The sequence below is a fragment of the Musca autumnalis genome, unplaced genomic scaffold (assembly GCF_047663935.1).
Source record: "Musca autumnalis isolate F117 unplaced genomic scaffold, ASM4766393v1 scaffold_4, whole genome shotgun sequence".
Classification (NCBI taxonomy): Eukaryota; Metazoa; Arthropoda; class Insecta; order Diptera; family Muscidae; genus Musca; species Musca autumnalis.
Window position 1 is genome coordinate 232,126,307 of NW_027411977.1, and position 27,753 is coordinate 232,154,059.

Below are 27,753 nucleotides of genomic sequence, written 5' to 3' on the forward strand. Positions count from 1 at the left end.
GCCGCCATGTTGGGAAGAATTTCGGAAAATATTTAAATTATTAATTAATGTTTATACTATCCACATATGTATATAGATTTGGGGCAGTGAAGAAGCTAAGCTGTTCCATGGAGTTACAAATCACAATTTTTTATTGAAATAATAGAGGTGAGTTCTCTGGCATTTAGATAAAAAAATGTTCATAAAATATCTACGCTGCCAAAATAAACGCAGATAAAGTATCTAAGTTGGTAAAGTATCCCCACGCAATCTAAATAATGTGGATAACGTATCTAAATTAGCTGAAAATATCGATAAAGTACCTAGGAAATAAAATGCAACTAAATAATGAGAAAATAAAATGTGATATGCGTCATCTATCCCAGAACTTTCTTTATCACAGATTGCCTAAGAATTCCACAAAAAAAAAAAAAAAAATAGTAAAATAAAAATTTGTATTAACAGCCCCATAAAAACAAAACAAATAACACCTTCTACTTAATTTCACTTTCCACCACAAAGAGGCCGGAGTACCTCGCAGAAGTTTCTGTTTCATTCATACTATCAGCGGAAATACTCATGGCAAAGGGATTTTCTAAGCTATTTCTGGAATTCATTTCTTTAGTTTAAAAACTAAAACAAAAAAATGATTTGTGATCCCATAAAAAAATAACAAATAAACAATTAAATAATAATTGCACTTTACACCACCACCGCCGCGTCGCCTTCGTTCAATATTCATTCATGCCGAGCAGAGGCCACAGCAAGTGAAAAACAATCCCAACTGTCAAATTAAAATTTATTACAGCAAACAAACACAGAAAACTTATCGAACTGTCAAATTGTCTATGACTTAAATTTCAGAATTTTGTTAGTGGTGGTGATAAGACTTTGTTTACCGATAAAGGCACAAACAACACCAAAAGTGGCAACCGTGGCCAGTGGTTTGGTTTTTCATAATTCACGCACACACACACTCACATTACTAAAGTAAAGACAAATCTGTCTGTTAATTTGATTAATCAGCTACTGATATCAGAAATTCTTGTAGTTATTAACACTACAGCTTGTGTTGGTAGAAATAAAAACAAATATTTAAAACAAGTGTAGCTGAGGACAGGTGTGGGGCTAGCAAAAGGAAAAGGGTTTGGTTGGGTATTCCCCAAACATGGATTTATCAAATAATTTTTTTATTCAACTAAAAGTGGATTTTTTCAGATTTTTTTCACACCAAAGACCACCTATTGCGGATTTTTTAAATATTTTTTTCATGCACCTGTCGAACAATAAACCTGGATTTTTAAATAATTTTTGCCATGCACCTCTCGAAAAAAAACGTGGATTTTTTTAAATAATTTTTTCCATGCACCTCTCGAACAAAGAACGTGGATTTTTTTAATGATTTTTTCCATGCATCTCTCGAACAATAAACGTAGATTTTTTAAATAATTTTTTTCCATGCACCTGCCGAAAAATAATCGTGGATTTTTAAATAATTTTTTCCATGCACCACTCGAACAATAAACGTGGATTTTTCAAATAATTTTTTCCATGCACATCTCGAACAATAAACGTGGATTTTTTAAATAATTTTTTCCATGTACCTCTCAAACAATAAACGTGAATTTTTTAAATATTTTTTTCGCGGACCCAAAGCCCATCAAACTGGGATTTTTTAAAACGTGGATTTTTTAAATATTTTTTTCATGGAACCAAAGCTCATTAAACGTGGATTTTTTAAATAATTTTTTTCATGGAACCAAAGCTCAGCAAACGTGGATTTTTTAAATATTTTTTTTCATGGAACCAAAGCTCAGCAAACTTGGATTTTTTAAATAATTTTTTTCATGGAACCAAAGCTCATCAAACGTGGATTTTTTAAATAATTTTTTTCATGGAACCAAAGCTCATTAAACGTGGATTTTTTAAATAATTTTTTTCATGGAACCAAAGCTCATTAAACGTGGATCTTTTAAATAATTTTTTTCATGGAACCAAAGCTCAGCAAACTTGGATTTTTTAAATAATTTTTTTCATGGAACCAAAGCTCAGCAAACTTGGATTTTTTAAATAATTTTTTTCATGGAACCAAAGCTCATCAAACTGGGATTTTTTAAAACGTGGATTTTTTAAATATTTTTTTTCACGGACCCAAAGCTCATAAAACTGGGATTTTTTAAAACGTGGATTTTTTAAATAATTTTTTTCATGGAACCAAAGCTCATCAAACGTGGATTTTTTACATAATTTTTTCATAGATCCAGAGCTTATCAAACGTTGATTTTTTAAAAAAATTTCTTTCATGGACCCAAAGCTCAGCAAACGTGGATTTTTTAAATAATTTTTTTTCATGGACCCAAAGCTCAGCAAACGTGGATTTTTTAAATAATTTTTTTTCATGGAACCAAAGCTCATCAAACGTGGATTTTTTAAATAATTTTTTTCATGCACCCAACGCTCATCAAACGTGGATTTTTTAAATATTTTTTTTTTCATGGAACCAAAGCTCATCGAACGTGGATTTTTTAAATAATTTTTTTTCATGGAACCAAAGCTCATAAAACGTGGATTTTTTAAATAATTTTTTTCATGGAACCAAAGCTCATAAAACGTGGATTTTTTAAATAATTTTTTTCATGGACACAAAGCTCATAAAACGTGGATTTTTTAAATAATTTTTTTCATGGACACAAAGCTCATAAAACGTGGATTTTTTAAATAATTTTTTTCATGGACACAAAGCTCATAAAACGTGGATTTTTTAAATAATTTTTTTCATGGACACAAAGCTCATAAAACGTGGATTTTTTAAATAATTTTTTTCATGGAACCAAAGCTCATCAAACGTGGATTTTTTAAATAATTTTTTTCATGGAACCAAAGCTCATCAAACATGGATTTTTTAAATAATTTTTTTCATGGAACCAAAGCTCATCAAACGTGGATTTTTTAAATAATTTTTTTCATGGAACCAAAGCTCATCAAACGTGGATTTTTTAAATAATTTTTTTCATGGAACCAAAGCTCATCAAACGTGGATTTTTTAAATAATTTTTTTCATGGAACCAAAGCTCATCAAACGTGGATTTTTTAAATAATTTTTTTCATGGAACCAAAGCTCATCAAACGTGGATTTTTTAAATAATTTTTTTCATGGAACCAAAGCTCATCAAACGTGGATTTTTTAAATAATTTTTTTCATGGAACCAAAGCTCATCAAACGTGGATTTTTTAAATAATTTTTTTCATGGAACCAAAGCTCATCAAACGTGAATTTTTTAAATAATTTTTTTCATGCACCCAAAGCTCATCAAACGTGGATTTTTTAAATAATTTTTTTCATGCACCCAAAGCTCATCAAACGTGAATTTTTTAAATAATTTTTTTCATGCACCCAAAGCTCATCAAACGTGGATTTTTTAAATAATTTTTTTTCACGTGGATTTTTTAAATAATTTTTTTCATGCACCCAAAGCTGATAAAACGTTTTTTAAATAATTTTTTCCATGGAACCAAAGCTCATCAAACGTGGATTTTTTAAATAATTTTTTTCATGCACCCAAAGCTCATCAAACGTGGATTTTTTAAATAATTTTTTTCATGGACCCAAAGCTCATCAAACGTGGATTTTTAAATAATTTTTTTCATGGACCCAAAGCTCATCAAACGCGGATTTTTTAAATAATTTTTTTCATGGAACCAAAGCTCATCAAACGTGGATTTTTTAAATAATTTTTCTATGCACCCATGGGCCAATAGACGTGGGTTTTTTAAAGAAATTTATTCATCTCAAAGATCAATAAACGTGGATTTTTTAAAGAAATTTATTCATCTCAAAGATCAATAAACCAAAGCTCATCAAACGTGGATTTTTTAAATAATTTTTTTCATGGAACCAAAGATCATCAAACATGGATTTTTTAAATAATTTTTTCATGGAACCAAAGCTCATCAAACGTGGATTTTTTAAATAATTTTTTCATGGAACCAAAGCTCATCAAATGTGGATTTTTTAAATAATTTTTTTCATGGAACCAAAGCTCATCAAACTGGGATTTTTTAAATAATTTTTTTCATGGAACCAAAGCTCATCAAACGTGGATTTTTTAAATAATTTTTTCATGGAACCAAAGCTCATCAAACGTGGATTTTTTAAATAATTTTTCTATGCACCCATGGGCCAATAGACGTGGATTTTTTAAAGAAATTTATTCATCTCAAAGATCAATAAACCAAAGCTCATCAAACGTGGATTTTTTAAATAATTTTTTTCATGGAACCAAAGCTCATCAAACATGGATTTTTTAAATAATTTTTTTCATGGAACCAAAGCTCATCAAACATGGATTTTTTAAATAATTTTTTTCATGGAACCAAAGCTCATCAAACGTGGATTTTTTAAATAATTTTTTCATGGAACCAAAGCTCATCAAACGCGGATTTTTTAAATAATTTTTTCATGGAACCAAAGCTCATCAAACGTGGATTTTTTAAATAATTTTTTCATGGAACCAAAGCTCATCAAACGTGGATTTTTTAAATAATTTTTTCTATGCACCAATAAACCAATAAACGTGGATTTTTTAATATTTTCTTCCATCCACCCATAGACCAATAAACGTGGATTTTTTAAATAATTTTTAACATCCACCCATGGGCCAATAGACGTGGATTTTTTAAAGAAATTTATTCATCTCAAAGATCAATAAACGTGGATTTTTTAAAGTAATTTATTCATCTCAAAGATCAATAAACGTGGATTTTTTAAAGAAATTTATTCATCTCAAAGATCAATAAACGTGGATTTTTTAAAGAAATTTATTCATCTCAAAGATCAATAAACGTGGATTTTTTAAAGAAATTTATTCATCTCAAAGATCAATAAACGTGGATTTTTTTAAAGAAATTTATTCATCTCAAAGATCAATAAACGTGGATTTTTTTAAAGAAATTTATTCATCTCAAAGATCAATAAACGTGGATTTTTTAAATAATTTTTTCCATCCACCCATATACCAATAAACGTGCACTATTTAAATTATTTTTAACATCCACCCATAGACCAATAAACGTGGATTTTTTAAATAATTTTTTCCATCCACCCATAGACCAATAAATGTGGATTTTTTAAATAATTTTTTCCATCCACCCATAGGCCAATAAACGTGGATTTTTTAAATAATTTTTTTCATCCACCCACAGACCAATAAACGTGAATTTTTTAAATAATTTTTTCTATGCACCCATAGACCAATAAACGTGGATTTTTTATATATTTTTTTCTATTCACTAAATAAACGTGGATTTTTTAAATAATTTTTTCCATCCACCCATAGACCAATAAACGTGGATTTTTAAATAATTTTTTCTATGCAACCATAGACCAATAAACGTGGATTTTTAAATAATTTTTTCTATGCAACCATAGACCAATAAACGTGGATTTTTTAAATAATTTTTTCCATCCACCCACAGACCAATAAACGGGGATTTTTTAAATAATTTTTAATATCCACCCACAGACCGATAAACGTAGATTTTTTAAATAATTTTTAACATCCACCCACAAGCCCATAAACGTGGATTTTTTAAATAATTGTTTCCATCCACCCATAGACCAATAAACGTGGATTTTTTAAATATTTTTTTCCATCCACCCATAGACCAATAAACGTGGATTTTTTAAATAATTTTTTCCATCCACCCATAGACCAATAAACGTGGATTTTTTAAATAATTTTTAACATCCACCCGTAGACCAATAAACGTGGATTTTTTAAATAATTTTTTCCATCCACCCATAGACCAATAAACGTGGATTTTTAAATAATTTTTAACATCCACCCATAGACCAATAAACGTGGATTTTTTAAATAATTTTTAACATCCACCCATAGACCAATAAACGTGGATTTTTTAAATAATTTTTAACATCCACCCATAGACCAATAAACGTGGATTTTTTAAATAATTTTTAACATCCACCCATTTTTTAAATAATTTTTTCCACCACCCATAGTCCAATTCACGTGGATTTTTTAAATAATTTTTTCTATGCACCAATAGACCAATAAAAGTGGATTTTTTAAATAATTTTTTCTATGCACCCATAGACCAATAAAAGTGGATTTTTTAAATAATTTTTTCCACCACCCATAGTCCAATTAACGTGGATTTTTTAAATAATTTTTTCCATGCACCCATAGACCAATAAATGTGGATTTATTAAATATTTTTTTTTTAAATAATTTTTTCCATTCACCCATAGGCCAATAAACGTGGATTTTTTAAATAATTTTTTCCATGCACCCATAGACCAATAAATGTGGATTTATTAAAATTTTGTTTAAATAATTTTTTCCATCCACCCATAAGCCAATAAACGTGGATTTTTTAAATAATTTTTTCCATCCACCCATAGACCAATAAACGTGGATTTTTTAAATAATTTTTTCCATCCACCCATAGGTGTGGATTTTTTAAATAATTTTTTCTATGCACCCATAGACCAATAAAAGTGGATTTTTTAAATAATTTTTTCCACCACCCATAGTCCAATTAACGTGGATTTTTTAAATAATTTTTTCCATGCACCCATAGACCAATAAATGTGGATTTATTAAATATTTTTTTTTTAAATAATTTTTTCCATTCACCCATAGGCCAATAAACGTGGATTTTTTAAATAATTTTTTCCATGCACCCATAGACCAATAAATGTGGATTTATTAAAATTTTGTTTAAATAATTTTTTCCATCCACCCATAAGCCAATAAACGTGGATTTTTTAAATAATTTTTTCCATCCACCCATAGACCAATAAACGTGGATTTTTTAAATAATTTTTTCCATCCACCCATAGGTGTGGATTTTTTAAATAATTTTTTCCATGCTCCCATAGACCAATAAACGTGGACTTTTTAAATAATTTTTTCCATCCACCCATAGACCAATAAACGTGGATTTTTTAAATAATTTTTTCCATCCACCCATAGACCAATAAACGTGGATTTTTTAAATAATTTTTTCCATCCACCCATAGACCAATAAACGTGGATTTTTTAAATAATTTTTTCTATGCACCCATAGACCAATAAAAGTGGATTTTTAAATAATTTTTTCCACCACCCATAGTCCAATTAACGTGGATTTTTTAAATAATTTTTTCCATGCTCCCATAGACCAATAAACGTGGACTTTTTAAATAATTTTTTCCATCCACCCATAGACCAATAAACGTGGATTTTTTAAATAATTTTTTCCATCCACCCATAGACCAATAAACGCGGATTTTTTAAATAATTTTTTCCATCCACCCATAGACCAATAAACGTGGATTTTTTAAATAATTTTTTCCATCCACCCATAGGCCAATAAACGTGGATTTTTTAAATAATTTTTTCCATCCACCCATAGACCAATAAACGTGGATTTTTTAAATAATTTTTTCCATCCACCCATAGGCCAATAAACGTGGATTTTTTAAATAATTTTTTCCATCCACCCATAGGCCAATAAACGTGGATTTTTTAAATAATTTTTTCCATCCACCCATAGGCCAATAAACGTGGATTTTTTAAATAATTTTTTCCATCCACCCATAGACCAATAAACGTGGATTTTTTAAATAATTTTTTCCATCCACCCATAGGCCAATAAACGTGGATTTTTTAAATAATTTTTTCCATCCACCCATAGACATAGGCCAATAAACGTGGATTTTTTAAATAATTTTTTCTATGCACCCATAGACCAATAAAAGTGGATTTTTAAATAATTTTTTCCACCACCCATAGTCCAATTAACGTGGATTTTTTAAATAATTTTTTCCATGCTCCCATAGACCAATAAACGTGGACTTTTTAAATAATTTTTTCCATCCACCCATAGACCAATAAACGTGGATTTTTTAAATAATTTTTTCCATCCACCCATGGACCAATAAACGTGGATTTTTTAAATAATTTTTTCCATCCACCCATGGACCAATAAACGTGGATTTTTTAAATAAATTTTTCCATCCACCCATAGACATAGACCAATAAACGTGGATTTTTTAAATAATTTTTTCCAACCACCCATAGATCATTAAACATGGATTTTTAAATAAAAATCTCTGTTGGATTTCTGCAACGATTTTGAATGATTTTTTACGAAAATGGGTTATTTTTAATAAACAAATGATTGGACCCTGGTGCGTATGATTATTATTAATAGAAAGTACCTCTAAAGAATTGGGCATAACTTTGATATTTTTAAAGTTTTTTGAAATATTTTTTCGGTTATGGAAAGCTAAGAACATTCTCCATAATATAAAATTATAACGTTTACCCCTACCCTTTGAGGTTTGGTAGAAAAATATGGAATTTGACGAACTATGAAAATTTTGAAAAATAAAATTACATTGTTTGCGCTAACAGCGGTTGTTCTTAAGGCAACTGCTAACAAAACCCCTCACTATGCTCCCCTCCAATTGAACGCCCCTGTTTTTATGTTCTAATTACGCCTAATTTGTTGTATGTATTCCAATTTATATCTACTTTTTGTTGTTGTTCGAACGGGGCGATTTTGCCCAAAGGTTTTCGATCATCGACACACAATTGTCAAGCGAATAATTTATGAAGTTAGTAGCCTTTATTAGCATTTGATGATTAATTTAACATTTATACTTAAGGAAGTGTTGGAAAATATTCGAAAGTTAGTTGTGTATTTTAGTAATTGGCGGTGTGTTCTTATGCCTACGAATGCCGGAGGCAAACGGCAATTATTAAAATCGAAAACGAAAGAAAACTCTAAGCCAAACTGAGCGTTTTAAACATTTGTGTTTTTTTTTATTTCCGTTAAAAAAGAGAAATGTGTGAGTGTTCAATCAAACAAAAAGTTGACATGAATTTATGCAGAAATGTCAGAGGTTTGACAGTTGTGCAACAAGAACAGTCCGATCGATATCTTATCAAAGTTGTTGACAAAAGGGAAATTGGAAGTGAAATGAGAAAAAATAAAAAAGAGACAAGGAAGTGGAATCTTATTTAATGAAACTTTAAAAGTGATAACTTGAAGTGTTATTCAGAACTATACGGAGTATGAGGTGCTCTTACAAAGACTGAGGAAATAAATTGTCAGCGGCTATATATAAACTGTGCAAATGAATCCAATTTTTATGGCTTTGCTCTTTGTTTGAAAAATTAAAATAAGTCTTTAAAGTTTGGTGACTAACCGATACTTCAAAAATATTTTTTAAAACATGACAAATAAAATATTTTCATCTAAGTTCAGTGCTTAGTAAATACTTGAAAAAAAAAAAAATAAAAAATCTTCGTTTGGTCGTTGGTCGGCCTTCAAAAAATTCTATAACAATCGACGTTAATAGCTGACCCACCCTGGAAGAATATTCTCTAAAAGTTTTCTCTGTTTGAGGTTTTAAAAAAACTTGCAGAAATTCTTTAAAGAAATGCCTCGGTTTTAAGTCTACCAAAATTCTTTCAAAGCAAGTTTTTGTAGTTCTCCGATCATTCCAAAATTATTTGTGGAGTTTTCCAAAAATCCTTGGAGAAATCCTTGTTGGATTTGTGTGTCTTTCGTGTACGATTTTTTACGAAAATCAGGTTATTTTTAATAAACAATTCATCGGACTTGGGAGCGTATGATTATTATTAATAGGAAGTAGCTCTATTAAATTCATCATAGCTTTGACAGTTTTTAAGTTATTTTAAATATTTTTTAGATTATGGAAGGCCAAGAATATTTCTCAAAATACGAAATTAATATCTGTGCCTTCATTCATTTGAGGTTTGGGTAAAAAATTAGGGGCTTGCCAAACAACAAAAATTTTAAAAATTAAATGACATTATTTGCTGATATTTATAAACAATTTAAGTGAACGTGACCAAAATATCCATTAAAAAACTTAAGAACCTTCTAAGAAACCTCAAAAATAGTTTAAAATAAGTTTCTAAAAGCTTCTTCAAAGAAATCAAGTTTTGTGAGGTTTTAGAGGTCTAGAATGACTTAGTTTTTAGGTCTAAAGTCCTTCAAAAAATTCCTTGTAGAGATCTTTAAAAACTCTTCAAACAATCCTTGGTGGTTTTTTATAAGATTTTCTACGAGAAACGGGTCATATCTAATAAACAATTTATTAGACCCAGTGTGCGTATGATTGTTATTAATAGGAGGTTGCTTAATTAAATTGGCCATAACTTTAACAATCTTTAAGATATTTTGAATATTTTTTAAGTTATGGAAAGTCAAGAATATTTCCGATAATACAAAATTAACACATGTAGCAGCTTTCTTTTGAGGTTTGGGTGAAAAATGCGGGATTTTTCAAACTATAAACAGTTTAAAAAGCAAATCACATTATTTTGAGTTATTTATATACAATTTAGGTGAACGTTACCAACCTATCCCTTAGAAACACTTAAGAACACCTTCAATGCCTCTAATATACTTTAAAATAGGCTTTGTTTAAGGTTGTTAAAATCTTTACAAAGAAATTCAGTTGTATGAGGTTTTAAAAGTCTCATCAATTTCGTTTGAAATCACGTCGTTTTAAGTTACTTCAAAAATTGTTTGTGCGGGTCTTCAAAAATTATTTAAACAATTCCTTTTGGATTTTTGTATCCTTATTATAGGATTTTTTACGAATAACAAGCCATATTTAATAAACAATTCATTGGACTTAGGAGCGTATGATTATTATTAATAGGAGAAGGCTTCATTAAATTGGCTATAATGTAGACAATTTTTAAGTTCTTTTGAATATTCTTTCGACTATGGAAAGCTAAGAATATTCCCCATAATACGAAATTAAGATATATAACACTTTCCTTTCAAGGTTTTTGTGCAAAGTAAATATTAAATTGTTTCAAAGACCACAAAACGTGGATTTTTTAAGAATATTTTTCATTGATCCAAAGACCACAAAACGTGGATTTTTTAAGAATATTTTTCATTGATCCAAAGACCACAAAACGTGATTTTTTTAAAGAAATTTTGCATCCCACCAAAGACCACCAAACGTGGATTTTTTAACGAATTTTTTTATTCCCACCAAAGATCACTAAACGTGGATTTTTCAATGAAAAAATTTCTTTAAAAAATCCACGTTTTGTGGGCTTTGGGTCAAAGAAAAAATTTCTTTAAAAAATCCACGTTTTGTGGGCTTTGGGTCAAAGAACAAATTTCTTTAAAAAATCCACGTTTTGTGGGCTTTGGGTCAAAGAAAAAATTTCTTTAAAAAATCCACGTTTTGTGGGCTTTGGGTCAAAGAAAAAATTTCTTTAAAAAATCCACGTTTTGTGGGCTTTGGGTCAAAGAAAAAATTTCTTTAAAAAATCCACGTTTTGTGGGCTTTGGGTCAAAGAAAAAATTTCTTTAAAAAATCCACGTTTTGTGGGCTTTGGGTCAAAGAAAAAATTTCTTTAAAAAATCCACGTTTTGTGGGCTTTGGGTCAAAGAAAAAATTTCTTTAAAAAATCCACGTTTTGTGGGCTTTGGGTCAAAGAAAAAATTTCTTTAAAAAATCCACGTTTTGTGGGCTTTGGGTCAAAGAAAAAATTTCTTTAAAAAATCCACGTTTTGTGGGCTTTGGGTCAAAGAAAAAATTTCTTTAAAAAATCCACGTTTTGTGGGCTTTGGGTCAAAGAAAAAATTTCTTTAAAAAATCCACGTTTTGTGGGCTTTGGGTCAAAGAAAAAATTTCTTTAAAAAATCCACGTTTTGTGGGCTTTGGGTCAAAGAAAAAATTTCTTTAAAAAATCCACGTTTTGTGGGCTTTGGGTCAAAGAAAAAATTTCTTTAAAAAATCCACGTTTTGTGGGCTTTGGGTCAAAGAAAAACTTTCTTTAAAAAATCCACGTTTTGTGGGCTTTGGGTCAAAGAAAAAATTTCTTTAAAAAATCCACGTTTTGTGGGCTTTGGGTCAAAGAAAAAATTTCTTAAAAAAATCCACGTTTAGATGGGCTTTGGGTCAAAGAAAAAATTTCTTTAAAAAATCCACGTTTTGTGGGCTTTGGGTCAAAGAAAAAATTTCTTTAAAAAATCCACGTTTTGTGGGCTTTGGGTCAAAGAAAAAATTTCTTTAAAAAATCCACGTTTTGTGGGCTTTGGGTCAAAGAAAAAATTTCTTTAAAAAATCCACGTTTTGTGGGCTTTGGGTCAAAGAAAAAATTTCTTTAAGAATATTTTTCATTGATCCAAAGACCACAAAACGTGATTTTTTTAAAGAAATTTTGCATCCCACCAAAGACCACCAAACGTGGATTTTTTTAAAGAAATTTTGCATCCCACCAAAGACCACCAAACGTGGATTTTTTAACGAATTTTTTTATTCCCACCAAAGATCACTAAACGTGGATTTTTCAATGAAAAAATTTCTTTAAAAAATCCACGTTTTGTGGGCTTTGGGTCAAAGAAAAAATTTCTTTAAAAAATCCACGTTTTGTGGGCTTTGGGTCAAAGAAAAAATTTCTTTAAAAAATCCACGTTTAGATGGGCTTTGGGTCAAAGAAAAAATTTCTTTAAAAAATCCACGTTTTGTGGGCTTTGGGTCAAAGAAAAAATTTCTTTAAAAAATCCACGTTATGTGGGCTTTGGGTCAAAGAAAAAATTTCTTTAAAAAATCCACGTTTTGTGGGCTTTGGGTCAAAGAAAAAATTTCTTTAAAAAATCCACGTTTTGTGGGCTTTGGGTCAAAGAAAAAATTTCTTTAAAAAATCCACGTTTTGTGGGCTTTGGGTCAAAGAAAAAATTTCTTTAAAAAATCCACGTTTTGTGGGCTTTGGGTCAAAGAAAAAATTTCTTTAAAAAATCCACGTTTTGTGGGCTTTGGGTCAAAGAAAAAATTTCTTTAAAAAATCCACGTTTTGTGGGCTTTGGGTCAAAGAAAAAATTTCTTTAAAAAATCCACGTTTTGTGGGCTTTGGGTCAAAGAAAAAATTTCTTTAAAAAATCCACGTTTTGTGGGCTTTGGGTCAAAGAAATAATTTCTTTAAAAAATCCACGTTTTGTGGGCTTTGGGTCAAAGAAAAAATTTCTTTAAAAAACCCACGTTTTGTGGGCTTTGGGTCAATGAAAAAATTTCTTTAAAAAATCCACGTTTGATGGGCTTTGGGTCAATGAAAAAATGTCTTTAAAAAATCCACGTTTGATGGGCTTTGGGTCAATGAAAACAATTCTTTAAAAAATCCACATTTGATGGGCTTTGGGTCAATGAAAAAATTTCTTTAAAAAATCCACGTTTGATGGGCTTTGGGTCAATGAAAAAATTTCTTTAAAAAATCCACGTTTGATGGGCTTTGGGTCAATGAAAAAATGTCTTTAAAAAATCCACGTTTGATGGGCTTTGGGTCAATGAAAAAATTTCTTTAAAAAATCCACGTTTGATGGGCTTTGGGTCAATGAAAACAATTCTTTAAAAAATCCACATTTGATGGGCTTTGGGTCAATTAAAAAATTCTTTAAAAAATCCACGTTTGATGGGCTTTGGGTCAAGGAAAAAATTTCTTTAAAAAATCCACGTTTTGTGGGCCTGGGTCAAAGAAATTTTTTTTTTAAAAAATCCACGTTTTGTGGGCTTTGGGTCAAAAACAAATTCTTTAAAAATCCACGTTTTGTGGGCTTTGGGTCAAAGAAAAAAATTCTTTAAAAAATCCACGTTTTGTGTTCTTTGGGTCAAAGAAAAAATTTCTTTAAAAAAACCTCGTTTGATGGGCTTTGGGTCAATTAAAAAAATTCTTTAAAAAATCCAAGTTTGCTGGGCTTTGGGTCAAAGAAAAAATTTCTTTAAAAAATCCACATTTGATGGGCTTTGGGTCAATTAAAAAAATTCTTTAAAAAATCCACGTTTGATGGGCTTTGGGTCAAGGAAAAATTTTTTTTAAAAAATACAGGTTTTGTGGGCTTTGGGTCAAGGAAAAAATTTCTTTAAAAAATCCACGTTTTGTAGGCTTTGGGTCAAAGAAAAAAATTCTTTAAAAAATCCACGTTTTGTGGGCTTTGGGTCAAAGAAAAAAATTCTTTAAAAAATCCACGTTTTGTGTTCTTTGGGTCAAAGAAAAAATTTCTTTAAAAAAACCACGTTTGATGGGCTTTGGGTCAATTAAAAAAATTCTTTAAAAAATCCAAGTTTGCTGGGCTTTGGGTCAAAGAAAAAATTTCTTTAAAAAATCCACATTTGATGGGCTTTGGGTCAATTAAAAAAATTCCTTAAAAAATCCACGTTTGATGGGCTTTGGGTCAAGGAAAAAATTTTTTTAAAAAATACACGTTTTGTGGGCTTTGGGTCAAGGAAAAAATTTCTTTAAAAAATCCACGTTTTGTAGGCTTTGGGTCAAAGAAAAAAATTCTTTAAAAAATCCACGTTTTGTGGGCTTTGGGTCAAAGAAAAAAATTCTTTAAAAAATCCACGTTTTGTGGGCTTTGGGTCAAAGAAAAAATTCTTTAAAAAATCCACGTTTTGTGTTCTTTGGGTCAAAGAAAAAATTTCTTTAAAAAAAACCCGTTTGATGGGCTTTGGGTCAATTAAAAAAATTCTTTAAAAAATCCACGTATGATGGGCTTTGGGTCAATTAAAAAAATTCTTTAAAAAATCCAAGTTTGCTGGGCTTTGGGTCAAAGAAAAAATTTCTTTAAAAAATCCACATTTGATGGGCTTTGGGTCAATTAAAAAAATTCCTTAAAAAATCCACGTTTGATGGGCTTTGGGTCAAGGAAAAAATTTTTTTAAAAAATACACGTTTTGTGGGCTTTGGGTCAAGGAAAAAATTTCTTTAAAAAATCCACGTTTTGTAGGCTTTGGGTCAAGGAAAAAATTTCTTTAAAAAATCCACGTTTTGTGGGCTTTGGGTCAAAGAAAAAAATTCTTTAAAAAATCCACGTTTTGTGGGCTTTGGGTCAAAGAAAAAAATACTTTAAAAAATCCACGTTTTGTGGGCTTTGGGTCAAAGAAAAAATTTCTTTAAAAAATTCACGTTTTGTGGTCTTTGTTTGGATGAAAACATTTCTTAAAAAAATTCACGTTTGATGGGCTTTGGGTCAATGAAAAAATTTCTTTAAAAAATCCACGCTTTGGGTCAAGGAAAAAATTTCTTTAAAAAAATCTTTGTTTGGATGAAAAAATTCTTTAAAAAATCCACGTTTTGGGGTCTTTGTTTGGATGAAAAAATTTCTTTAAAAAATCCACGTTTTGTGGACTTTGTTTGGATGAAAAATTTTCTTTAAAAAATCCACGTTTTGTGGTCTTTGTTTGGATGAAAAATGTTCTTTAAAAAATCCACGTTTTGTGGTCTTTGTTTGGATGAAAATTTTTCGTTAAAAAATCCACGTTTTGTGGACTTTGTTTGGATGAAAAATGTTCTTTAAAAAATCCACGTTTTGTGGTCTTTGTTTGGATGAAAAATGTTCTTTAAAAAATCCACGTTTTGTGGTCTTTGTTTGGATGAAAAATGTTCTTTAAAAAATCCACGTTTTGTGGTCTTTGTTTGGATGAAAATTTTTCTTTAAAAAAATCCACGTTTTGTGGTCTTTGTTTGGATGACAAATTTTCTTTAAAAAATCCACGTTTTGTGGTCTTTGTTTGGATGACAAATTTTCTTTAAAAAATCCACGTTTTGTGGTCTTTGTTTGGATGAAAAAATTTCTTTAAAAAATCCGCGTTTGATGGTCTTTGTTTGGATGAAAAAATTTCTTTAAAAAATCCACGTTTTGTGGTCTTTGTTTGGATGAAAAAATTTCTTTAAAAAATCCACGTTTTGTGGTATTTGTTTGGATGAAAAAATTTCTTAAAAAAATCCACGTTTTGTGGTCTTTGTTTGGATGAAAAAATTTCTTAAAAAAATCCACGTTTTGTGGTCTTTGTTTGGATGAAGAAATTTCTTTAAAAAATCCACGTTTGATGGGTTTTGGTTCAATGAAAACATTTTTTTTTTAAAATTCACGCTTGATGGGCTTTGGGTAGATGAAAAATATCCTTCAAAAATCCACGTTTTGTGGTCTTTGGTGGTATAAACATTTAATCTTTTTTTATTTTTGTCATTTCAGTTAAATTAACCCGGGCATTGAGTGTTAATGCTGTCGTCATCACCTGTTACCTGGTATTACTAACAGCCCCCCAGCAGGCTTGGGCCCAAAGTACGAGTGACTTCGATCCCACTGACCTCTGCCCCCTGATTGCCAATGGAACGAAAATCAAGGATCAACGTTACTGCAATGTCTATATCACTTGTATGAATGACACCAGCATCAGCGGATCATGCGGGGATCAATTTTATGATCGCAACACGGGGGAATGTGTCGATCCAACAACAATAACATGCCTTTCCAGTGATCCGTGTGCCAAGAGGCCAACAGGTTTTGTGGATGATCCCTATAGCTGTAATTATTACTACTATTGTGCCAATGGTGTGGGCACCAGAGGTCAATGTTCCACAGGCCTGAATTACAATCCCGAGACCAACAATTGTGTACGAAATTTCTCCTGCGAAATAACCATGCTGCCGGAAGATTATTGTAATATTGTGCCGGAGGGAGTGTTCATTGGTGTTCCCGGATCTTGTACGGAATATCAGGTTTGTTGGCAATCACAGCTATTGAATGGTACCTGCCCCGATGGTTTCTATTTTGATGCATATCGTGGCGGTTGTGATTATCCCAGTCATGTGGATTGTGCCCAACATAATTCCAATGTTCCCGAAGATATACCCGCAGATGTGGAATGTACCGAAGCAGGAGTTTTCATTTCGGATGGGGTGTCATGTGATGGTTATTTCTATTGCGGTGCCCTTGTCGATGGGGAATTTGATATGCGTCATGGCAGGTGTCCTGTTGATCGTTTCTTTGATCCCACAGATGGTGGCCAGTGTGTGGCAAGAACCAGTATCAAATGTGATCATGATCGTTGTGTTACCCTCGGTATGGATTTCATACAAATGGCAAATGTGAATGATGATGGTTGTCGGGGATTTTCGTTGTGTCAAAATGGTAAAACGATTGGAAATGCTGTCTGTCCTGAGGGGGAGTATTTTGATGAGTTGGCCCAGTTGTGTGTGAATCGTGTGGTTAATTATGTCGCCTGTGCTGCTGATGCTGCCTCTGCTTCTGCTGATGATGATGGTGCCGGTACTACAACACAGATGGTGTATGGCCAGGCTGCAACAACCCTTAATCCAAATGCAGATTTCGTTTCATTGGTATCGGTATTGAAACCGAAAGTTCTATCAGCAGTACCAGTCCCAAGACTACTTTAGACATCATACAAAGTGTGCTGTATCCGATACATTCTCTTTTATATAACTTTAACTGATAATAAATTTTAAATCTATAACACCAGAAGAGATAAAATTCAAATGTTGTTTTTAATTTGTAAGTCTCCAAAAATTAAAAAAATGCGGCTCAAAAAGTGTCTTTAAGTTTCTTCATATAACTCGTAAGCCCTTTAATACCGCAAGTTATTGAGATTTTGAATAAGTCCAGAAATTCTTATTGAATCCTTTCTATATTTATGTTATTATTTAGTATGATTTTATGGCGAAAAGCGCCGATAATGAATAAACAATTTATTGTGCACGGGTGCGTATGATTATTATTATTATTATTAGAAAGTACGCGGACAAAAATGTTATTTTTTTTTTGTTTTTGTTGTTTGAATTATTGTTTCCTCTATGGAAATCTAAGAATATTCAACAAAATACGAAACAAAAATGCGGAGAACATTCCACTTTAGTTTTGGTATAAAAATTTAGTATTTTCTATAGTATCACAATTTGGCCAAAATCCTTTGAATTTCACGAAACAGTAATATGGATCCAAAAGTGTTCCATACGCTTTATAAACATCTTTGTTTGTGGTTGTTTAAATCTCCAAGAAATCTTTAGACATTCTTCCCTAAATTTTTGTAATTATCGTCTATAATTGTTTACGGAAAACTCCGATAGTTATTATATAATTTATTGGACAAGTAAGAGTAAGATTATCAATTATAGAAAGTACTCGTACAAAATTGGCCATAACTTGGGCATTTTTAAAGTTATTTGAATTATTTTTTCTTCTAGGCAGAGCTTAAAATATTCGGCAAAGTACGAAATTACAATTTTCATAACATCCCTTTTGAGTTTCTGCAAAAAATTGCGCATTTGTGTCTTCAAAAATTTTAATATATTTTTTCAAGGTTCTAAAAGCCTTTTAAAAGCTTTAAAAAGCGGAAGATTTTGGACTGCTTCATAAGTTTTGAATTTTCTTAAAGATCCCTTTCTACATTTATGTAGGTTTTTAGCATAATTTTTGGTGTACAAACCCGATAACCAATAAAACATTTATTGTGCATGCGTGCGTATGATTATTTTTATTTGAAAGTACTTGTACAAAATTGCTCATAACATGTGCTATTTTTAAGTTATTTGAATTATTTTTTCTTCTAAGAAGAGCTAAGAATATTCAACAAAATACGAAATTAAAAATTTCATAACATCCCTCTTTAGGTTATGTAAAAAAATTGGCCAGTTTTTATAGTATGAGATTTTACTACATTTTATTACTTTTTGCTGAGTAGCCCTATATGGCGAAAACTTCATAACCTGGGGATAACATTTCAAATGTAGGTTTCTTTTATTCCAATCTGTAGATCTGTGCAATATATCTAAAATAGGTAGTAGTTTGGTTTTGACAGATCTATTGAATTTCAAAAAATATTAGTATTTTGCTAAGAGCATCTTTATAAATATAAATGCTTTATAAACGGTTTTATTTAGAGTTCTCAACGCAGGAATCCTTTATAGATTTCCCACTACATTTATGTAATTAGCTCCAATGACTTTTGAGGCAAACGCCTCTAATTATAAACCAATATATTGAAAATGAGTGCGTATGATTATTAATGAAAAGCACTCCCACATAATTTGAGATAACTTTGTCGATTTTTAAGCTATTTCAAATATCTATAGCTATAACTATCTCCTGTGATTTCCTATGGAAAATAGCGATTTAAATAAAACGATTTTTTGAACGCAGGTGCGTATGATTGTTATTAATAGAAAGTTTTGACACAAAATTGGTCATAACTTGGGAATTTTTTAAGCTATTTGAATTATTTTTTCTTTCGTGGATAGCTAAGAAAATTCCACGTAACTCAAACTTTAAATATTTGCAAACTTCTTTTTGATTTGATGTACAAATTTAACTTTCAAAAATCACAGGTCTTTCCAAAATCGGAAGTAAAAATCGTCGTTGTTGACTTTAGAGCCGTCAAAAATTCTAAAAATTCTTTGAGAAATTGAAAGAGTCTGTGTCACTAAAGGCTTTTTTAAAATTCTTAGATGATTGCTGACTTGAGGATGGTTTGAAATTCTTTACATTGCTGGCATATGTATAGGAGTTGCTAATATGTGGAAATAAATATTGAATTTTGGGTCTTTGAAGCCTTCTAAAAACTCTTCCTTCTTTGCGATTCTAGGGACGTTCATAAATTTGTTAAAAATTCAGTTTAATCAGTTTCTAAATATCTTCAGCAGTTTAAAATGGCCGTTGTTTGCGACTCTTAAGGTATTCCAAACACTTTCATGTAAAAGACGTTTTTGGGGACCTTAGAAATCTTGAAAAATACTTTACAATATTTATGTTTTTCGCGTCTCAAAAGCACTCCAAAAATCTTAAAAATTTTTCAGAAAAATAAACATTTTCTTTCGCTCCAACGGCCCTCAAAATTTAATTTTCGATTTTAAAGGCCTTCCAAATTTTTCTTATAAAATGATCAATGTCGTCCCAAAAAATAAACGTTTTTTTCTCCAACAGCCTTAAAAATTTCTTTGCGATTTTAAAGACCTGCCAAAATTTTCTTACTTACTTACTTAGTTGACCCATTACAGAACATTTGTTCCATAGACCGAACTAAGAAAAGATCTCCATTCCTCTCTGTTTTTCGCTCGACTTTTTGGAATACCGCGCCTTTCCATTTCTTCATCCACTTGTGTGCTCCATCGAAGCTTAGGCCTGCCGATTCTGCGTGCACCGCCATGTGGCATGCATTCTTACGCCTTTTTAGCGGGTTCATCATCGCTCATTCTCATGATATGGCCTAGCCAACGCAATCGTTGCATCTCGATACGTTTAACTATATGCATGTCTTTGTATAGCTTATATAGCTCGTGGTTCATACGACGTCGATATTCACCGTCAACGCAAATCGGCCCGTAGATCTTTCGAAGAATTTTCCTCTCAAACACACCAAGCACTGCCTTATCTGCTTGCGCAAGTACCCATGCTTCGGAGCCATACATTAGCACGGGTAGTATCAGCGTTTTGTATAGTGTTATTTTTGTTTGACGAGATGTGGCTTTGTTTTTAAATTGCTTACTTAATCCATAGTAGCATCTGTTGGCCAATACAATTCTTTTTCTTATTTCACAACTGATGTTGTTTGTTGTGTTTATGGCAGTGCCGAGGTAGACGAAGTCTTTAACTACCTCAAAATTGTAGGTACCAACTTCAACGGTTGGTCCGAGCTCTATGGACGCTTTGCGCGTCGACACCATCAATTTGGTCTTTTCGCCGTTTACCGTCAGACCCACTTTCGCAGATTCTGCTTCGACCTTCCTAAAGGTATCAGTTACTTCCTTTACTGATCGTCCCATGATGTCTATGTCATCAGCATAGGCAAGTAACATGTCTTACAAAGCCGGATGAGCTTTGCGGGAATACCAAATTCAGACATTGCATGGAATACCTTTGATCGGAGGGGACTGTCGAATGCTGCTTTATAATCGACAAAAAGGTGAAATGTGTCGATCTGCATCTCTTGGGTCTTCTCTAGGATTTGCCGCAGGGTAAATATCTGGTCAATGGTGGACTTGCCAGGTCTAAAGCCACATTGGTATGGTCCAATTATCTCGTTGACCATAGGCTTTATTCGTTCGCACAGTATCCCTGACACTATCTTATAGGCAATAGGGAGTAGACTTATGCCCCTATAGTTGGAGCATACAGTCTTATCTCCTTTTTTGTGGACGGGACATAGGATGCTCAGGTTCCAATCGTCGGGTACGCGTTCTTCCTGCCAGATGGTGCTAACTAGCTGATGCATACACCTTATCAGCGCGTCGCCTCCGGTTTTAAACAGCTCGGCTGGTAAGCCATCGGCTCCTGCTGCTTTATTATTCTTCAGCCGGTTGATTGCTGTTTTTACCTCATCTTGGCCGGGTGGTATACATTCTATACCATCTTCTGGGATTGGATCTGCGGTATCATCGTCTTCGCCACTATTGGATACCAGAAGATTGGAGAAATGTTCCTTCCATATCCTGAGCACGCTATCTGTATCTGTTACCAGATTACCTTGCTGGTCTCTACAGGAGGATGTGCCTGTACCAAAGCCATCTGTTTGATGTTTCACTCTTTGGTAGAATTTTCGGACTTCATTCTGGCTCCTGTACATCTCGATTTTTTTACACTCCCGCTTTTACACTCCCGCTTTTCCATTTCTCTCTTTTTCTTGCGGAAAAGACGTTTCTCTTCTCTCCTTTTCTCCCGATATCTCTCTCGTGCGCTACGCGTTGCTACTGATTGTAAAGTAGATCTATATGCCGCATTTTTATCTTCGGTAGCAGCACGACACTCCTGGTCATACCATGAATTCCTTTGTGGAGGTCTCTGGAATCCAAGTATGGATTTTGCGGCTGTTTGCATGGAGTGGGCAATATTTTGCCATTGTGTTGTTATGTTATCGGGACAAGGAGTGCTCGCGTTAAGCAATTGGGCTAGTTGAGTGAAATATGCTGTGGCTATCTGTTGTGTTTGCAGCCTATCGATGTCCAACTTCCGCGTTGTGTCTGTTCGTGCTTTATTTGCAACGTTTAGACGGGTACGTACCTTTGCTGCAACAAGATAGTGGTCCGAATCAATGTTTGCGCCTCGGAACGATCGTACATCCAACACGCTGGATGAATGTCTTCCATCTATCACAACATGATCAATTTGATTACTTGTTCTTTGATCTGGGGACAGCCTGGTGCCCTTATGAATATCGAGATGATTAAATCTGGTACTGCTAACTACCATGTTTTCGGCAGCTGCAAAGTCTATCAGCCTCATACCATTGTCAGATGTTTCACTGTGGAGACTGAATTTCCCGACTGTTGGGCCAAATATATTCTCCTTTCCAATTTCGGCATTAAAATCGCCTAGAATGATTTTAATGTCATGGGCAGGGCAACGGTCATATGTTTCTTCTAAGCGCTCGTAAAATATATCTTTGGTCTGTTCATCCTTTTCTTCAGTGGGAGCATGAGCGCAGATAAAGCTGATGTTGAAGAATTTAGCTTTTATTCGAATTGCAGCAAGTCTTTCATTCACTGGAGTGAAGCTGGATACAAGATGTTTTAGTCTCCGACTAACTACGAATCCACAACCAAACTCATGCTTTACGTCATGGCAGCTATAATACAGTGCGTCACCTTTAGGTGTTGTTGTGACGCCTTTCCCAATCCATCGTATTTCCTGTATGGCAGTAATATCGGTCTTGTACTTTTCAAGTACGTCTGCCAATGCGAAGACTGCACCTTCTCTATAAAGAGTGCGAACATTCCAGGTGCAGATTCGCAGATCATGGTCCTTAAAACGTTTGCGGGGTTCGTCAACTTTAGAGGGGTTTGTTTTTCTTTTCTTTCGTTTTTTCATAGTAGGCTGTTTTTTCTAGGGGAGGGTTACTAACCCGACGCCCAAACCCAAGTTTTTAACGTTCTCTAGTGCGTATGATTGTTGTTAATGGAAAGTGCTTTTAGTAAATTGGTCATAACTTTGTCGGTTTTAAAGATATTTTAAATATTTCTTCTGTTGTGGAAAGCTAATAATATTCTGCACAATCCGAAAGTGAAAAACTCAATATTTTTCTTTAAGGATTTGGTAAAAAAATTAACCTATATCTAAATTTTTCCTGTCTAAGGCTTAAAGACTGCTTCTTGTGAGGATTATGTTGACCTTAGAAAAATGCCTGTAACGACTTGAAATGATTCTGGCAAAAAATTACTGATACTTTTTTCATCCAAAGCGGGTTATATATGGCTTTTATCAATTAAAATATCTTCGGACCATAGGGCGTATGACTGTTATTAATAGAAAGTGGTTTAAGAAAATTGTATATAACTCCGGAAGTTTTGAAGATATTTCCAATATAATTAATGATATTGAAAGATAGTAATATTCTGCATAATCCAAAATTTAAATATTGACAAGCGCTCCTCAAAGGTTAGGTATAAAAATTTACCTATATCCAAAGCAGTCCGTTTACGAATTAAAAACAATGTGTTTGTAAAATAATGTAACAATTGCTTCTTGTGAGGAATAACTTGTCCTTTGAAAACTCCTATATAGATTTAAAATGATTCTGGCAAAACTGCTGATACTGTTTTCATCCATAGCAGGTTAAGTATGGCTTTTATCAATAAAAATCTCTTTGAACCCTAGGGCGTATGACTGTTATTAATAGAAAGTTGTTTTGGGAAAGTGGGCATTACTCTGGAACCTCTGAAGATATTTCCAATATAATTTATGATATGGAAAGCTAGTAATATTCTGCATAATCCAAAATTTAAATAATCTCATGTTCCCTTTAAAGGTTTGATAGAAAATGTGACCAATATCTGAAGTAGTCCGTTTTCGAATAGTAAATAGTGTGTTTGTGGCTTAAAGATTGTTTCTTGTGAGGATTATGATGCCCTTGGAAAACTCCTATATCGATTTTAAATAATTTCAGAACAAATAAGCAATACTTTTTTCCGTCTATAGCCGGTTGAGTAAGGCTTTCATGGCGTATGACTGTTATTAATAGAAAGTGCTTCTAGGAAATTGGGCATAAGTCCGGAAGTTTTGAAGATAATACCAAAAATAAATTATGATATGGAAAACTAGGAGTATTGTTTAAAACTTTAAACATGCATATCCCTCCAAGTATGGCTACCTTCTGAAATTCCAAGTATAAATAAATAAAATATACAACTTTTGAAAATACTCTAAAAACTAACGATGTTTGGAGTTCGAAGGCTTGCTTTAAATCTCTTCAAAAATCTACATTGTTTGCGCCTTCAATGACCTTCTAAAATTCTTAAAAAAAATCGACATTGACACCACTCTAACCACTGTACATAAGATTATGTTGTTGTTCACATGTGACATATAGAGGGCAGTTAGCTCTGTGTACATACCAACAACCGAAGCTTCTACATATGGATGTACACATGCAATGTCCAGTTAACTTATCAAAATGTTAAATTTTATGAGGTGATAACAAGAAATTTTGCCGATAAATATTCCAAACCAAAAGACCAGAGTGTTGCTGTTGTTGTTAGGTTAGAAGTAAATCTTTCATCGAAATTGATTAATCGGCTACTGATATGGTTAAGACATTTCGTAGGGGCTACTTGAATTTTTTGGGGGGAAATAAAAACAAATATATTTAAAACGGCAGCTACAGCAGAGATGTGGTCAAAATAATGGGAGGAAACTTAAAAAAAATCCAAGTGCATGAAAAACACTCTCTAAAAAAAAATATTTAAAAATTCAGTTCCACAAAAAAAAAAAAAAATAAAATAAAATAAAAACTTCTTTAAAATCCACGTTAATTGGTCTATGGCGGGATGTTAAAAATTATTTAAAAAATTCACGTTTATTGGTCTATGGGTGGATGGAAAAAATTATTTAAAAAATCCACGTTTATTGGTCTATGGGTGGATGGAAAAAATATTTAAAAATCCACATTTATTGCTCTACAGGTGGATGGAAAAATTATTTAAAAATCCACGTTTATTGCTCTACAGGTGGAAGGGAAAAATTATTTAAAAAATCCACCTTTATTGTTCTATGCGTGGGTAGAAAAAATTATTTAAAAAATCCACCTTTATTGTTCTATGCGTGGGTAGAAAAAATTATTTAAAAAATCCACATTTATTGATCTATGGGTGCATAAAAAAATTATTTAAAAAATCCACATTTATTGATCTATGGGTGCATAAAAAAATTATTTAAAAAATCCACGTTTATTGGTCTATGGGTGGATGTTAAAAATTATTTAAAAAATCCACGTTTATTGGTCTATGGGTGGATGTTAAAAATTATTTAAAAAATCCACGTTTATTGGTCTATGGGTGGATGTTAAAAATTATTTAAAAAATCCACGTTTATTGGTCTATGGGTGGATGTTAAAAATTATTTAAAAAATCCACGTTTATTGGTCTATGGGTGGATGTTAAAAATTATTTAAAAAATCCACGTTTATTGCTCTACAGGTGGATGGAAAAAATTATTTAAAAAATCCACGTTTATTGCTCTACAGGTGGATGGAAAAAATTATTTAAAAAATCCACGTTTATTGCTCTACAGGTGGATGGAAAAAATTATTTAAAAAATCCACGTTTATTGCTCTACAGGTGGATGGAAAAAATTATTTAAAAAATCCACGTTTATTGCTCTACAGGTGGATGGAAAAAATTATTTAAAAAATCCACGTTTATTGCTCTACAGGTGGATGGAAAAAATTATTTAAAAAATCCACGTTTATTGCTCTACAGGTGGATGGAAAAAATTATTTAAAAAATCCACGTTTATTGCTCTACAGGTGGATGGAAAAAATTATTTAAAAAATCCACGTTTATTGCTCTACAGGTGGATGGAAAAAATTATTTAAAAAATCCACGTTTATTGCTCTACAGGTGGATGGAAAAAATTATTTAAAAAATCCACGTTTATTGCTCTACAGGTGGATGGAAAAAATTATTTAAAAAATCCACGTTTATTGCTCTACAGGTGGATGGAAAAAATTATTTAAAAAATTCACGTTTATTGCTCCACAGGTGGATGGAAAAAATTATTTAAAAAATCCACGTTTATTGGTCTACAGGTCGATGGAAAAAATTATTTAAAAAATCCACGTTTATTGCTCTACAGGTGGATGGAAAAAATCATTTAAAAAATCCACGTTTATTGCTCTACAGGTGGATGGAAAAAATCATTACAAAAAATCCACGTTTATTGCTCTACAGGTGGATAGAAAAAATCATTTAAAAAATCCACGTTTATTGCTCTACAGGTGGATGGAAAAAATCATTACAAAAAATCCACGTTTATTGCTCTACAGGTGGATAGAAAAAATCATTACCAAAAATCCACGTTTATTGCTCTACAGGTGGATGGAAAAAATCATTTAAAAAATCCACGTTTATTGCTCTACAGGTGGATGGAAAAAATCATTTAAAAAATCCACGTTTATTGCTCTACAGGTGGATGGAAAAAATCATTACAAAAAATCCACGTTTATTGCTCTACAGGTGGATGGAAAAAATCATTTAAAAAATCCTCGTTTATTGCTCTACAGGTGGATGGAAAAAATCATTTAAAAAATCCACGTTTATTGCTCTACAGGTGGATGGAAAAAATCATTTAAAAAATCCACGTTTATTGGTCTATGCGTGGATGGAAAAAATTATTTAAAAAATCCACGTTTATTGCTCTACAGGTGGATGGAAAAAATTATTTAAAAAATCCTCGTTTATTGCTCTACAGGTGGATGGAAAAAATTATTTAAAAAATCCACGTTTATTGCTCTACAGGTGATGGAAAAAATTATTTAAAAAATCCACGTTTATTGCTCCACAGGTGGATGGAAAAAATTATTTAAAAAATCCACGTTTATTGGTCTATGCGTGGATGGAAAAAATTATTTAAAAAATCCACGTTTATTGGTCTATGCGTGGATGGAAAAAATTATTTAAAAAATCCACGTTTATTGCTCTACAGGTGGATGTCAAAAATTATTTAAAAAATCCACGTTTTTTGGTCTATGGGTGGATGGAAAAAATTATTTAAAAAATCCACGATTATTGATCTATGGGTGGATGTTAAAAACTATTTAAAAAGTCCACGTTTATTGTTGAAAAAATCCAGGTGGATGGAAAAAATTATTTAAAAAATCCACGTTTATTGCTCTACAGGTGGATGGAAAAAATTATTTAAAAAATCCACGTTTATTGGTCTATGGGTGGATGTTAAAAATTATTTAAAAAATCCACGTAGAGAACTCAATGGGACATTTTTTAAAAGAAATCCAAATCTACAACTGCATGGCCGCCGTTTGCTCTACAGGTCCATAAAAAAAATTATTAAAATAATCCAGGTTTTTTTGGCCTTTGGGTCCATGAAAAATTTTTTTAAAAAAATTACTTTTTTAATTTGAAAGTTTAATAGTTTTTAAAATCTTATATTTTTATATCAAACTTCAAAAGTATGTGACTTATATTTCAATTTTGTATTATGGGGAATAATGTTAGCTTTTTGCAGACGAAAAAAATATTTAAAATATGTAGAAAAATAACAAAGTTATGGGAAGTTTTCTTGAAGTACTTTCTATTAATAATAATCATACGCACTATAGTCCCCAAAAAACATTTTTATTGATTACAGAGTTATAAATGCAAATATGCCGTATAAATTTTGTAGAATTATTGTCCAATATCTAATACACATTCATTCTATGGGTTCCCCTGGTCCCTCTCCCCTTCTTTGAGAGTACGCCACTGTTTTCTTGTTCCATATATATTTACTATTATTTTCTTTTTGTTTGTTTGATTATGTTTTCTAATTTATATTTTGTTTTGTGCAATTTCGCGATTTCCGATCATCGACAACACATTTTTTGTTGTATTCAAATAATTTATTATTAAACATAGTGGCAAAAATGATTGACATTTATACCGTGAGGAACTGTTGTGAAAAATAATTTCGAATTAGTTGTGACTTTAA

General features: G+C 31.8%; 1 protein-coding gene across 1 annotated transcript; it reads left to right on the forward strand.

Annotated features, from left to right (window-relative positions):
* Positions 1–8,675: 8,675 nt before the first annotated feature.
* On the forward strand, positions 8,676–17,316 carry LOC141401897 (peritrophin-44-like). The gene is made up of 2 exons (XM_073982453.1): positions 8,676–8,836; positions 16,018–17,316. The coding sequence occupies exons 1-2, from the start codon at positions 8,833–8,835 to the stop codon at positions 17,220–17,222; spliced, it is 1,209 nt and encodes a 402-aa protein (XP_073838554.1). The 5' UTR covers positions 8,676–8,832; the 3' UTR covers positions 17,223–17,316.
* The last annotated feature ends 10,437 nt before the right edge of the window (positions 17,317–27,753 follow it).